Below are 15,333 nucleotides of genomic sequence, written 5' to 3'. Positions count from 1 at the left end.
TGGCAGTGTGTATGGTCAGTATATGACAGGGTGTATCTTCCCTCATGTTTATCCTCTGTGATGTTCTCTGGGCTTCTTGGACGTGTATATTCATGTCTTTTGCTAAGTTTGTGAAGTTCTCTGTCATTATTTCTTTGCCTGTTCTTTCTCCCCCTTTCTGTCTTCCTTCTCCTTCTGGGACTCCCATATGTGTATGTTGGTACATTTGATGGTGACTCAGAGGTGTCTTAGGCGGTTTTCACTTTTAATATTTCATTTTTCTTTCTGCTCCTCAGCCTGACTCATTTTTATTTATTTATTTATTTATTAAATTTATTTTTATTGAAATACATTCATACACCATACAATCATCCATGGTATACAATCCACTGTCCACAGTATGATAACATAGTTATGCGTTCATCACCACAATCTATCTCTGAACATTTTCCTTACATCAGAAAGAACCAGAACAAGAATAAAAAACAAAAACGAAAAAAGAACACCCAAATCATCCCCCCATCCCACCCCACCTGTCCTTTAGTTTTTATCCCCATTTCTCCACTCATCCATACACTAGATAAAGGTGGTGTGATCCACAAGGTCTTCACAATCACACACTGTCACCCCTTGTAATCTACATTATTATATAATTGTCTTCAGGAGTCCAGACTGCTGGGTTGGAGTTTGGTAGTTTCAGGTTTTTACTTCTAGCTATTCCAATACATTAAAACCTAAGAGGTGTTATCTATATAGTGCATAAGAGTGTCCACCAGAGTGATCTCTCGACTCAATTTGAAATCTCTCAGCCACTGAGACTATTTTGTCTCATTTTCATCCCCCTTTTGGTCAAGAAGATGCTCTTAGTCCCACGATGCCGGGTCCACATTCATCCCTGGGAGTCATATTCTGCATTGCCGGGGAGATTTACAACCCTGGGAGTTGGGTCCCACGTAGGGGGGAGGGCAGCGAGTTCACCTGTTGAGATGGCTCAGAGAGAGAGAGGGCCACATCTGAGCAACAAAGAGGTACTCAGGGGGAGACTCTTAGGCACCATTACATGCAAGTTTAGACTCTCCTTTGTGCTAACGAGCTTCATAAGGGCAAGTCCCATGATCGAGGGCTCAGCACATCAAACCGCCAGTCCCAATGTTTGTGACAACATCAACACCAGTCCAGGTGAGGATGTCCAACACATCTGCACCTTCCCCCAGATCTTCAGGGCTGGGGAGGGGGAGGCTGTAAATATATTTTTTATTATCTGCCCAAATTACTCTAGGATGTGTCACTATTTCACTCCAGCCTATACTAACCTACTGTATCTCACTTCCTATTCAAAGTTCCATGCAATTGTGGTGTTTGAACAAATCTACTGTAGAGTTGTACCGTTTAGAAAATTTAGATCCTGTACCAAATAGGTATCTCTTCCCTTGGTCTCATATGGAAGTTGAAGTTTTAAAACACAATCAGTTTCAACCTTTACCCTTTGGCCTGGCTTGCCCTGGTCTTAACCAGGCCTGCTTCATTCATATCACTAATTGAAGTCTGGGCTCTTTTTCAACTTTTTTTTTTTGACAGTGGCTGTATGCACTAATACTGACATTCATATCTGCCGAGCTCTAGCTCTGAGTTTCAGGTGTCTCAGAGATATGCATTGTTCCAGAGACCAATCAGGTTATATGCTAGGGGATCAGCATCTCAAAGTTTAGAGATAGGCATTACAATTCAGGGATAGAGTTAACTGCTGTAAGAGCTTACAATCTAGGGACTATTACAATTATTTTGTCCACATTAGGCTATGTTCTAAGATTCAATTCTGAGTTTACACATTGTAGTTAGTCCACATTGGTGAGGCATCATCCCTCTCACCATGTTTTCTCCAACACTTTTACTCCTATATATATATTTTCCTACAAGTTTATAGAGTTATATTCACATGCCATACATTTATCCACAGTGTACAATCAGTTATTCATGGTATCATCATAAAGTTGTACATTTATCACCACAGTCAGCACTTGAACATATTGATTACTACAAGAAAAATTGTTTTTTTTTAACAATAAGAAAAAAATGATAAAAAGAAAAATAAAATGAGCCTGACTTATTTTAAGTGTCCTGTCTTCACGTTCACTGGTTCTTTCTTCTGCCTGCTCCAGTCTGCTCTTGAAACTCTTCTTGAAAGTTTTCATTTCTGTTATTATGGCCTTCAACTCCAGTAGTTCAGTTTGGTTCCTTTTTAAAATTTCTGTCTCTTTATTCCCTGTGATATCTGTTTCTTGGTTTTGGAACCAGCTGGTGATAACACAGATTTTCTTGAGCTTCAGCCCTCCTGTCAGGAAGGTCCGCGCAAGATGAATGCAGTGTGCAGGGTTTCCCCTGTCTTTCTGGGCCTCTGTTTTGTCTTGAGCTTTTGCTTGTTAGTTTTTGGAGTTCCCCTGTTTACAGGAGTTTGGTTGTCCCCTCTATTTCCCAGGTGTTCCAGGTTACTAAAGCTGCCAGGATGCAAAATACCAGAAATGGATTGGCTTTTACATTGGGGGGTTATTAGTTCACAAATTTCCGTGAAAACGTCCAAACTAAGTCATCAACAAGAGGATACCTTTACTGAAGAAAGGCCAATGGCATCTGGAACACCTCTGTCAGCTGGGGAGGAACGTGGCTGGTGTCTCCTGCTCCTTTGCTCCCGGGTTGTGTTGCTTTAGCTTCTGTTTCCAGTAGCTTTCTCTTTAAGCATCGGTGGGTTTTCACTTAGCTTCTCCGGGGCAAACTCTGGGCTTCGTCTCTTGGCTTAGCATCTCCAAACATCTGGGTCTGTGTCGGCTCTCTTATAGTGTAATCAAAAGGTCCCAGCCAAAATCAGTCTGCCCTCAAGAGATTGGATTAAAAGAACATGGCTTTTCTGGGGGACTTAATAGATCCAAACACCCAGGTCTGCCCCAGCTTCCACCCTCCTTTGGCAACTTCTCAGCCTTCTTTCACTGTCTCATGCTGCTTGTGCCAGGAGGGCAAATTCTGAGAGGAGGGTCTCCTCGGAGAGCACTTTACCAAGTCAGTCTTTCCCAGCCAAGACAGGGCCAGGAACCCTCCCAAGGGGGTGCAGATCGGCTCCAAAGCGCCCTGGGGAGGGAGTCAGAGAGGGCTCCAAGAGCTCTCCGGCGGCTCCCCATAGCTGCACTTTGCTGGCCTGCCCGGCAAATGCAGCCCTGCAGCCCTCCGTCCCCGCAGCCCCGAGGAAGTATCAAGGTGCACTGCACCTCCACTCTCCCCCCCGTGGCCCTGTCGGGAAGGGCGGAAACAGGGGCTGCCTCTGAGCCAGGCCCAGTGATCGGCCTGCCCACCCTGGTCTAGGGGCAGAGGGTTTTTACATCCCTTCCTGTCACCAGCAGCTGGCAGGGGCTGGACACCAGGGGGGCTGCTGCGAGAGTGGGAGTGGGCACCGGTAGCTGCCGCACGGAGAAAGCAACTGCCTGTTCTTTACCACAACTTCTCAGCTTCCTCCTCCTGCTCTTCCCTGGTGCCGCACACTCTTCTTCTGGCCTCTGGGCTTGCAAAATGGAGGGTCCTGGAGCTCCCTGCTCTCCATCTTCTCACAATCCTATCCCTGCTTTTGCTCTTACTTTATATTGTTTCTGTTTTAAAAAATAAACGCTGGGCATTGTGAATCATTCAAATGTAGACATTCATAATTCCGAAAGTGAAGTCTTCCTAGTGAAGTCTGCCTGTAATTTTATGCCATGGAGAAAAGCATTAACAGTCTGTGTCCTTACAGGGTTTAAAAAAATGATTGCTGAGAAAATGATCATTATTGGACCCTGTGTTACAGGATGAGCAAAGATAATTAGTGGGGTCTCTTATTCGGCAACTTCCTTCTTAATGTAAAAATAATGTATTTGTAGGGTCAATACCTAGAAGTGGAATTGCTAAGTCAAAGAGTATGCATATTTAATATTTTAATGATTGTCATCAAATTACCCCTCCAATAATACTGCACTGATTTTTCAGGAGCAGGGGTCACCCAAGGTCATGAGGCTGTGGATGGCACCAGTTTAAGTGAAAGTGACCTCATAATTTTAACTCGCATTCAAGTCTTCAAGTAGGGTAACCTTTCACATTTGTTTCTTCTGTGAATTATCTTCCTGTCCTTTTTTTGTTGAGTTTATTTCTTTCTTTTAGAGCTCATCTGTTAGGGAAATTAGACCTTTTTGGGAAAAAGATTATATGAAAGCGTGGTTGCAAGTATTTCCCCCAAGACCATCTTTTGACTTTGTTTTACCGAGTTTCATTTTATGTAGTAGTTAGATGTGACTTTTCCTTATGACTTGGGGCTCTGTAAAAATCCTTAGAGAGGCATAGTAGACTATGATCATCTGTGATCCATCATCACAAATATTCACTCAGGTTTCCTCAGAAAGTTGTTTGTTAAGATTTAAATATTTAATATGCCTGGAATTTATTTTGGAATACAGATTGAGAAAAGGAACCAGACATTGCTGTCCTAATAGGTACCCCGTTACTTTTCCCACCTGTTTCTTGCTCCCTGGACCTGCTGGGCCTGTTGCTCTCTCGTTGCTCCGGCGGCAGGATCATTTCACCTCAGTAGTTGGGGAGCTACTTTCCTTTCAATACACTCATATATGGAATCTTCCTGTCTCTTTCTGCATTTTCCTGGCACTCTCTGGGTGAATTTTAGAATCATTCTGTTGTTTCCTCTCCTCCCCTCAGATTTGTTTGGGATCACATTGAGTTTATGGATTCCAGTTAGGATAATTGACATGTTGATAATATAGAGTCTTTTCAAATCACAAAACATGCCTTTCCATTTATTTGAGCATTCGTTTTATGATCTTCTTTACAGTTGGGAGTTTTCTTCATTTAGGTTCTGCAAATTTCTTAAGTTTCAGAATTTTTGATTTTGTTCCATTATCAATATAATTTTACATTGTGTTTTCAAACTGCTTTCTTCCTATGTAGAAAAGCTGTTGATTTTTGTTATGTCATTTGGTAATGGGCAAACTTACTGAGCTCTTACCTGTTATGTTTTAAAAACAGTTCAGATGTACTTTATTACTTCTAATTACTTAATAAATGCCAGCTCAATGCTGGCTGAATGAATATAGTATACTAAAAACAAAATAAAGATGTAAAAGTAAGTTAATTTACGTTCTAAATAATTACATTGTCTGACATGGTGGCCACTAGCTCTGTGTGGCTTTTTTAATTCATTAAGACTAAAATTTAAAATCCTCTTCCTCAGTTGCACTAGCCATGTTTCAAGTTGGACAGCACAGTTGGAGAATCTCTCCGTCTTCGCAGAAATCCTATTAGCGCTGGCCTAGAGGTTATAAAGTGAGAAGGAGGGCCTCCTTCTCTCCCCTCCCTCCTGCTTTGATGCCTCAGACCTAGTGCTTCTCTCGGTTTCTGTATTTACCTCTCCTGGTGTGTACTTGAGTTACAGGAACAATGTGCTTGTCATTCGCTTGCTTTCCCAGCAATAGCTAAGAGTCCCTGACCCCGCTGTGATGGGTGGGACTGGGGGGACTCGGCTCCCTTGCGCCTTCCTCCTTCCAAGTTTTTCATTGGTTTATGTTTCTTCCTTGAAGGTTGCCTTTGTAACTCTGAAATTACACCAGAGTGTAAAGCTGTCAGTGCTTTACAAGTAGTAAAAGAAATGCTCTGACTTCAGAATTTTGCAAAGGAGATCTGAGAATATAGAGCTTCTGTGGTTCTTTGATTGGCAGCCACTGGAGACTCCCACCGATTTTAAGACACATCATTAATTTAATGATGGAAATTCCAAATAGAAACCTTGATTGTGAGGCTCATCCTGATCTTAGAAACATTAGAATGTAGAAAAATGGGCGTTTTGGAACCCAGAGAATATTGGCTGTGGTGATGCGGCTGCCCCACCCTCCCCGGGCAGGTGGTGTCTCCGTGGTCTCCCCTCCCACTCCTGTCATTCCTGCCTCAGGAGCCCCACATGGTCTCACTCAGGTTGACTGCAGCCGCTTGCCCAGGAGGGGGACGTCACATTCAGGCCCTGCGCGGCCTTCCCCCACTGCAGCCCCCCACACAGAGGTATGTCCAGCTGCTGCTCCGCCGCCCACGGGACAGCTTGTTCTCCAGGGTCTGAGCACGCTTCAGGAGGGCTGTTGGTTGCAGAGACGTGGCTCTGACATTGGAGTTGGATGTCAGAGTCTGAAAGAGGGTTTGTTTGAGGGACAGGAAGCAGGTTTGTGATGCTGGAGCATGGTGGGGGAGAAACATGGAAGGAGGTGAGTCCCGAGAGGGGTAGGTCGTGGGGGCCTTGGACTGGGCCATGGAGTTTAGATTTCACCGGGAGTGCAGTGGGAAGGCCACTGGAAGATTTTACTCGGAGGATTGGCGGATGTCCTTGACGTTTGTGAATAACCTTGGGCTGCTGTGTGAAGAATGGATGGCAGCGGGTGAGAGGAGAGTAGGGAGGCCAGGAGAGAGTGCATTGCAGCGCTTGGGTTGAGGTGGTGGCCACCTCCAGCTGTCTGCGGCCACCCTCTGGCCACTGCCACCCCCTGCCGGGGCAGCTCCCTGAGCCTGCAGGCACAGATGGCCCTGTCTCTTGCCCTGGCTGCCACCGCAGCAGCTCACCTGATGGGGAAGACCTTGCTGGTTATAATCTGATGGTGACAGAGCCTGCTGATGGATCGACTGAAGGTGGGGTGCAAAGGATTTTCCAGAGATTTTTGGTTTTAGAATAGTTTTTAAGTTACAGAAAACTTGAAAAGGCAGTACAGTGTTTCCATCCACCCCTCACCCAGTTTCTGCTTTGGTTTAGCGTCTTCTGTTTCTTGAGCACCTTTGTCACAGCTGGGGAGCCCATATGGGAGTGCTGCTGTTGACAGAGGGCCACACTGTATCCCGATTCCCTTCCTGTCCCAGGCCTCCGTGTGAGAGCTACTCGTCTGCCTCCTCAGCCTCCTGTGGGCGCCAGTGTGGCTGGGTTTTTGACTTGAGTCCTTGGTGGATTGAGTTGCCATTTACTGAACTGTGATTGGAGGTGTGGGTGGGAAGTTCAGGGCTTGTTGTTGGAGACATGTTCGGTTTGGCCTACGGAACATCCATGTATCTTGGGGGAGTCGAAATTCCGATGGAACTTGGAGCCATGCATGGAAGTGTGGGGAGAAGAGCAGCGGTCTGCAGACCTTTGTTGGGGCCAGAGGGTGACTGTTAGTAACTATTTTAGACAGTAGGAACTGATTGGGTGTGGCTGTGACTGTTCTTCTAAGACTTTTTGGCCCCGTGGCTGCCATTTGCAGACCCCTGCAGAAGAGCTCCTCCAGGGGCCTCAGGAGGAGGCACCGTTCCTGGAGGGTCGCAGCCCAGGAAGGAGGAGGTGGTTTGCTGAGCGGTTGCTGAAAGGCGGAGCAGTGGCCCCTGGATTTGAGGACCTGGGGCTGCTGTTGATCCCAGGAGCAGCTTCAGGGGGCGTCCGCCAGATGGGAGAGGGCAGGGGAGGAGGTGAGTGCAAACACCTCCCAATTCGACGTCTTTGCCACCAGGGAGGCAGAGAAAAGAGCGAGGGAGTTTGGGTTTGCTGTTGTTGTTTAATCAGAGTGTCTGGAGTGTGGATGATGGGTCAGGAAAGAGACAGAAGCACTAACTCTAAGAGCACAGTTTGTTGGGGCGAGACGGCTGGGGGTCTGCCTTGGGTGAGGTCTTGGACAGCCCCTTCCAGGTAACTGGAGGGAAGGCAGAGAAGCTTGGTGCGGGAAGTTGGGTGAGGGTGCCTGTCTGACGGCTTTTGTTTTTACAGTGAAGAGACCAAGGGAGCGGAGGTGGTTAGAGTTTTTGAGATAGAGATGGTCTCAGAGCAGGATGGAACAAACCGTGTGGGGCCTGTGGCCTTCCTTGTAAGTGTCTCGTCAGCTCACCTGGTGCCCCTGTTTTGTTTTGATTTTTTAATTGTCTGCTTTTCACTGTGGTTTGGGTGGTTTATCAGTAGCGTTTGTTTGCCTGGGGACAGGAGGGGAGCAGCTGGAGAGCATGGACTGACCTGGGTGGGCTGACCCGGGGGCACCGCACAGGAGTGAGGGCTGGGGTGGCCAGCTCCTGCGTGGGCGTGTGGAGGCAGCGTCCTCGGTGGAGGGGACTTGCCGGGATGCTCTTGGCAGCCGCAGAGACCCGTGGTTCTGGATGACGGAGTCCTGGGTGGCTAAAATAGACTCACAGGCCATTACAGCTGCAGGAAGTGCAGGGTTCTGTGCACGTAGTGAGGCCTCCCGTTTTCCAGGGCTCTCCGGGACTTGACTCTGAGCCTTGGTTCCTACCCTCTCGCTGTCTACCCTTCACTGGGGTAGCTTGAGCGCTGTGGTTTTCACCCTCTTCCCGTAATTGAGTTTTCTCTCCCCTCAGTGCCCCTGCCCTGCCCCCTCTTGCCTCTAGGGCTCTTTCTCTCCCACCACAGCCTGGTCAAATCCAGTTCCCCCAGGAACTGCCATGTGTTCTCCTGCTTTGAAACTTTCTCCCTCCTATGAATCCCCCAAAGCCAATTTTGGACTAGTTTTATAGCATTGTCACAACTTGCTCTGACTGCTTGCTTTGACTCCCATTTAATTGTGCATTCCGGGAGGGCACAGTTGGTCTTTTCTCTTTGAAACTTACTCTATTAGCACATTACATTTAGACACACAAGTAATATTTTTAATATTTTAATATTATGATTGCTTAATACAGTAATTAAGCATGTTTTCCCCATATTTAACCTCCTGATCTTTGGAATAGCAGTTTGTCTGTCTTCCAGGTGGAGGCTGTCTCTGATAAATGGGAAGACGGCAGCAACAGCGATGGCCAGGGGCTGTTGGGGCCCAGCCCGCAGGTGCTGATTGGCTGTGTGACTTCCCTGCTGGAGGGCGCTGGCTACATCAATCAGACCACGTACTTCCCTCTGGAGATTGTTTGTGAAGGTATGATGCATGGTTTTCCTTTTTAATTTTTAAAATCAAGTTTATATCTTTTTAAAAAATTATCAACTAAATGTAAGCTGTTATGTACATCATTTATAGGGTCAGATCTGGGCATGTTTTGGTTTCTGAGCATATTTTAATGCTAGAACTGCTTTTCTGGGTATGGGCTCCAGCCAGGAGCTCCTTAGTGTTTGGGTAGACTTTGGAGTTGAAAATAACATCCTCACAAAGACAGGCGGTTAGTGTTCTAAACGTGTGCTCACATTTGTTTTGTATTTATTTGTTGAATGCAATCTTTAATCTCTAGGAGAGTTTTCCTTATAATTGTTGAGTTTCTAATCTAACTCAGCAGTGGCACACTGTACAGGGATACTATTATTTCTAAAGTACTTCAGATGTTTTAAAATCAGGCTTGGGGCTAACCTTGTACCTTTCCAAGACTCAGTAGCTTTTGTTTAATTGCATTTGTTTTTAGCTAAGATTTTAATTTTATACCTAAAGATATCATTTGCTGATGCTGTTTACTGAATTTAATTCAACACCTCCTTGTTGTGTACCTGCTGTCGCTATTGATGGATACAGCTGGGCTGGAGGGGCAGACTTCACAGAAATGGCCTGGGGCAGCAGTTGGAGAGACTGCCTGGCGGGCAACTGGACTGAGCTCCAGCTGTCTGCCCGCCTGGCTGCGTTCTGGAAGCCGACTCGGAGTAAGAATTTGCCGCCTTTCTGAGCCCGGTCAGCTGCCTTGAGGCTTGGGTACAGGAGGGATGGTGAGCTCAGCCCCTTGGGGCAGCTTGCCATTTTACTTTTCTGGATATGAAGAACAAGATTTGGACCTTGATTGCTCACCCCAGGAGTCCCCAAAATGAAATTAATAGGTGGTTCTATGGGATTTAAAGTCTCTTTTCAGTCAGAGAAACTCCCATCTCTGGGAAATGAGTCCCGTGACTATTCAGCTCCCAAGGCAGCCCCAGGTCCCTGCCCCATGGCCGAGGCTGCCCTTGCTGGGACCCTCAAGCTGGGAAAGACCATTGGGAGGAGCAGAGGAGAATGTTTACCCTGAGGAGTACAGAGATGGGTCCGGAGTGCAGGTGGAGGGGTTTCCTAGCACAGAAAGAATGCAGAGAGCCACGGTCTAGTCTCCTCAGGGCCGAGAGAGTGTGGCGTGCTCAGAATTGTCAAGATGGCCGCTGTTAACAGAACATTGCTGAAAGAGAAGGTAGCTTGTAAAACAAACACGATGATGGGACTTGACCTCAGGGGTCTGCAAACTTTTTCTGGAAAGGGTCAGAGAGAGGCTTGGTGGGCCTGGGGCTCTGTCGCAGCTGGTCGTCCCCTCCTGGGTGAGCGCGGCCCCACAAAAGCAGGCAGCTGGTTGTGGTTTGCTAACCTTTGCTCTAAAGGTAAGAAAAGGAAACACTATGTTAAATTTTCCACCTACTTAAAGGAGAGTCAGTATATCCTGTTTCCTTCTTGAGATCCCTTCAACAGATACTTGAGAGCCTCTCCAGGCCAGGCTGTGTTTTCTGGAATGTACGTTCTGACGGGAGAGATGACAGACAGTAAGCAAGGCAGCAAATAAGGCAGTTACAGATTGTTTTTTAGCATAGTTTATTGAGGTGAAATTCACTTAACATGAAACTAACCATTTTAAAGTGAACAACTCAGTGCCATTTAGTACGTCGTCAGTGTTGGACAAGGCCACCTCTGTCTGGTTCCGAAACATTCCATTGCTCCATGGCAAACCCCTCCCCACTGGGCAGTTTCTCCCCATTCCCCTTTCCCCCTCCAGACTCCCAGTCTGGGTTCTGTCTCTGTAGTTTTGCCTATTCTGGACATGTGTCCTTTGTGTCTGGCTCTTTTCACCAAGCCTAAGGTTTTGAGGTTCATCCACATTGTGGTGTGTATCAGTGCGCCATTCCTCTCCATTGTGTGGGTGGACCACATTTGTTTATCCATCTGACAGGTGATGGACAGATTGTTTTCTGCTCTGCAGGAGGTGCCCAAGGTCATGTGATGCTTCCTGAGGGTAGATGGCTTGGGTGGGGGAAGGTCCTCTAACTGGAGGAGGCCTGGACTCTCTGAGGGGACGGCACTTGCACGGAGACTTGAAGGAAGGAGGTAGCCAGCTGGGAAAGAGCAGGGGCTCTGAAAGGAGGCCCAGGAGGTGGTGTGCAGCGGGCAGGCAGGCCAGGGCATGTGGGGGATCCAGTGAAAGCTGGCCCCCGTGCCAGTGGTGTTAACAGACACTGTGAGATTCTGTCGCAGGAACAGCCTTCCGGAGTAACCTTGGCGGGTGGCAGAGGTGAAAAGCATCACTGTTGTGATGTAGGAGGCAAGCAAATCAGACAATGTGTTTCAGGAGAGAGAAAGAAGGTCCTTGCTGGGAAAGAGTGTGCTTGTGCACAGCTGAAGAGCATGATGGGGGTCACCATGCTCCATGGCCAGTGCTGAGGCCGTGGAGACAGTTGGCGCGGTTTCACAGACAGGACCCTTGAGACCTGGGCAAATTGCTTGATATTAGAAGTGGAGCTCCACTCGTGTTATGCATCAATGTATATAAATCTCTGACTGCTTTGCTGAAGGCGGCCGAAGTGGAACTGGGCATTCAGGCTAAAGCAGGGTTTCCCAGCCTTGGCGCCATTGACATTCCTTGTGCAGGACCGTCATGTGCATTGTAGGATGTTCAGCAGCATCCCTACCTGGCCCCCAGGTAAGACCCACTGGCCTAACGGGTGGGAGTCTGAAGTTGGTGTGCCTGGTACCCCGTTTGTTTTCTCTGCATTTCCCAGGGTAAGCACGACACGGTCCAGTGACAGCCAGTGTGGGTCACAAGTAAGGATATTTGTATTTTAAGATCAGTCCCATGAAGAAGGGGAAGTATTGAGCTGTATTCAGATATATTCTGCAACCTATGTATGGTGAGAATAGTGCAACAGTATCCTCATCTGTAAAATTTGTAACATGCCCACTATTTTGTGATATCATATAAGATGACTATAAATATCTGAAAATTAAATACTATACTGAAACTTTAAAAGAAAATAATGGAGGGGCATATCGGGAAAACTATACCTATTGCAAACTAATTAGTTAGTAGTATTTTAACATTCTTTCATCAACAGTAACAAATGTACTATACCAATACTATAAGTCAACAATGGAGGGGGTGTAGTTAGGGGCATGGGAGGATTTGAGTTTCCTTTTTTTTTGGTCTGTATTTCTTTTTTGGAGTAATGAAAATGTTCTAAAAATTGGAAAAAAAAATAATTGTGATGGATGCACAGCTGTATGATGGTACTGGGGGCAATTGATTGTACACTTTGGATCTTTGGATAATTGTATGGTATGTGAACAATCTCAATAAATAAAAAAATTTTAAAACTTAAAAAAAAAAAGGAAGTCCCATGGATCCTTGCTGAGACTTTTTGCTCAGCCCAAGAAGAAGAACCCAGGGCCATGCGTAGTCCAGCAGGGTCTGCCCTGTTTCAGACTGCCTCATACTGACCAGTGCACTTGAGCTCTCGGGGAATGTTCCTGTGGTCCTCAGAGAGTTGCTCGGAAGGCCTGTCCCAATAGCCTGGTTGCTGTTTGCTGGATCACCCCCAGGCCTCCACACACCCACTCTCCAAGGTGGGAGCTCTGTCCTACCATGCCGGACAGTCTATGGAAGCCCTTCCAGATCCACCCAGCTCCCCACCGCAGGAGCTGCCCCGTATGGACTGGGTCTGGCCTTGCCCTCTGGCTTCTGGTTGGGATGAGCTGGCAGAGAGCATCAGGAGATTGGAGGGTGGCAGGGGAGGGAGGTTGGGGTGTATGTTCCCTGCCTCACCCCCGCATCTGCCTTTGTTCACCTTCCTGAGGCCTAGCGTCTGTGGAGCGCCCTCGTCTGTAGCCAAGCGGCAGCGGGGCTGCCCGTGGAGTATGGTCCGCCCCAGACACACCTGACGAGTGCAGAGGGGTGTGAAATGGGTTAAAATTGAATCACTTTTGAAATCCTTATAACTTACGTGGTTGCTAACTGGTGTTATTATATTGGTGGACCTTTACAGTGGTATTATTCAGAAACTATTTCAAAACTAAAATTCTTTCTTAAAAAAATATCTGGGTTTATTAAAGCATGTTAAACCGATTGTGTCTCTCTAGTACCACGTAACTGGTATTTTTCCAAAGAATATACGTTTTCCAATATGGTCTTACTTTTTAAGTTGCATTTTTAATGCATTTTTTATTGTGAACTTTAACGTATATGTAACAGTGATAACTTTTAAAGTACAGTTTAACAAGTAGTTAGCAAATTTCAACGAATGTTATGGGTTACAATTTCCACAGTTTCAGTTCTTTCCTTACTGTGAAATATAGGATATATTCAGAAAGGTGAAAACTTTCAAAGAACAATTCAACAGATAGCTATAGAGCAAATTTCAAAGAATATTATAGGTTACAGTTCCAGCATTTCAGTTATTTCCTTCTGGTTATTCTAATACCCTATCATCTAAAAAAAAATACATATATACATATATATATTCATGTAAAGTTTCTGTATTTGTGATCCATTGTTAAATCCTATCTTGTCTGTTGCTACCCTTCCTCTCCTTTGATCACTTTCTTGATCTTCCGGGGTGTCTAGGCAGTGACCACCCTAACTTGTTCATATTGAAACAGGGTGTTGATATTATGGGGAAGGGGGCCACATCTGATAATTGTTCTTAAAGACACTGTTGCCTCTGAGTTTTAAGACTTGTCCAGCATAGAAAGACTCTGTTGGATTTAAGTTTCTGAGAGATAAAACTTAGTGAGTGAATCTTTTATAGAATCTCAGATAGGCACCTAGGTATTTCAGGGTTACTGTTGGTAAGTTCCTGGCATGCTGTGGCATTTGGGATAGCTAGCTGAGGCTTGCATAAGAGTAACCTCCAGGATAGCCTCTTGACTCTATTTGAGATCTCTTAGCCATTGTAACCTTATTTTGTTATCTTTCTTTTTCCCCCTTTTCATCAAGTAGGCATTTTAAATCCCTCACTGCCAGGGCCAGGCTCATTCCTGGGAGTTGTGTCCCACAATGCCAGGGAGATTCATTCCCCTGGGAGTCATGTCCCACGTTGGGGGAAAGTTAATGAATTTATTTACCGAGTTGGGCTCAGAGAGAGAAAGCCCACTGCTGAGCAACAAATGAGGTTCCCTGGAGGTGCCTCTTGGATATAATTATAGGTAGGCTTAGCCTCCCATTTACAGCCCTAAGTTTCACAAGAGCAAGCTTCAGGAGCAAGGGCCTGATTTATTAAGTAGTGGGTTCCTAATTTCACATAGCATATATTCTGCCCCAAGATAAACAGTCAGTTTCTCACATTATCTTCACTTAGTTGTACAATCATCATTACTCTCAATTTTAAACAATTATCATAACATAAAACATCCCAGAGCTCTTATCAGCTGCTAATTATTCATCCCTAGTATTAGTATAGTGCTGGTAAAGTATTCCTATAAAATATAGCCTATAATATGTAATGGGTAGTTTTTCCATATACCACTCTGTTAACTCTCTGTACCAGTGTCATATCTTATAAATATATCATGCTAACACTTATTTATGTTTGTAGTGCTACTCTGTGGGTTACATGCCTTTAAACAACCACTTTCAATGTGTTTGCCTTCAATGTGTCATTGATACTTATAGTCCCATTAACGAACCATAATCACACCTGTCCATTCCCATACCATTACGTTCACCCTCATTTTCATGTCTGTACATATCAGATCATCATTCCCCCTTCATTAGCATCTGTTCATCTCTAGGTCCCCTATATTCTACATTATAAGACACTTATTACGTTGTTCATGGAGTTCGCTTGAGTGATAACACACAATAGCTCTCCTTTTGTATCTGGCTTATTTCACTCAGCATTATGTCTTCAAGGTTCATCCACATCGTCATGTTTCACGACCTTGTTCCTTCTTACTGCTGCATAATATTCCAGTGTATATATATACCACGTTTTGTTTATCCACTCATCTGTTGAAGGACACTTGGATCGTTTCCATCTCTTGGCAATTGTGAACAATGCTGCTGTGAACATTGGTGTGCAAATGTCTGTCTGTGTCACTGCTTTCAGATATTCTGGGTATATACTGAGAAGTGGAATTGCCGGATTATAGGGTGACTCAATATCTAGTTTTCTGAGGAACCACCAAACTGCCTTCCACAGTGGCTGTACCATTACACATTCCCACCAGCAATTAATAAGAGTTCCAGTTTCTCCACATCCTTGCCAGCATTTGTAGTTTCCTCTTTGTTTATTGGCAGCCATTCTTATTGGTGTGAGAGGATATCTCATTGTGGTCTTGATTTGCATTTCCCTAATAGCTAGTGAAGATGAACATTTTTTCATGTGTTTTTTAGCCACTTGTATTT

General features: G+C 45.5%; 1 protein-coding gene across 1 annotated transcript in view; it reads left to right on the top strand.

The window, feature by feature from the left end:
• MOV10L1 (Mov10 like RISC complex RNA helicase 1) overlaps window positions 1-15,333 on the top strand; it is a 146,985-nt gene that overhangs the window by 7,705 nt on the left and 123,947 nt on the right. The window contains exon 3 of the mRNA XM_037845881.1: window positions 8,759-8,921. Coding sequence (XP_037701809.1) covers window positions 8,759-8,921 — 163 coding nt within the window. The remainder of the gene's footprint in view (window positions 1-8,758; window positions 8,922-15,333) is intronic.

This window comes from Choloepus didactylus, chromosome 8 (assembly GCF_015220235.1).
Source record: "Choloepus didactylus isolate mChoDid1 chromosome 8, mChoDid1.pri, whole genome shotgun sequence".
Taxonomy (NCBI): domain Eukaryota; kingdom Metazoa; phylum Chordata; class Mammalia; order Pilosa; family Megalonychidae; genus Choloepus; species Choloepus didactylus.
The sequence above is the reverse complement of the archived record's forward strand: the minus strand, read 5'-3'. Positions and strand labels throughout refer to the sequence as shown.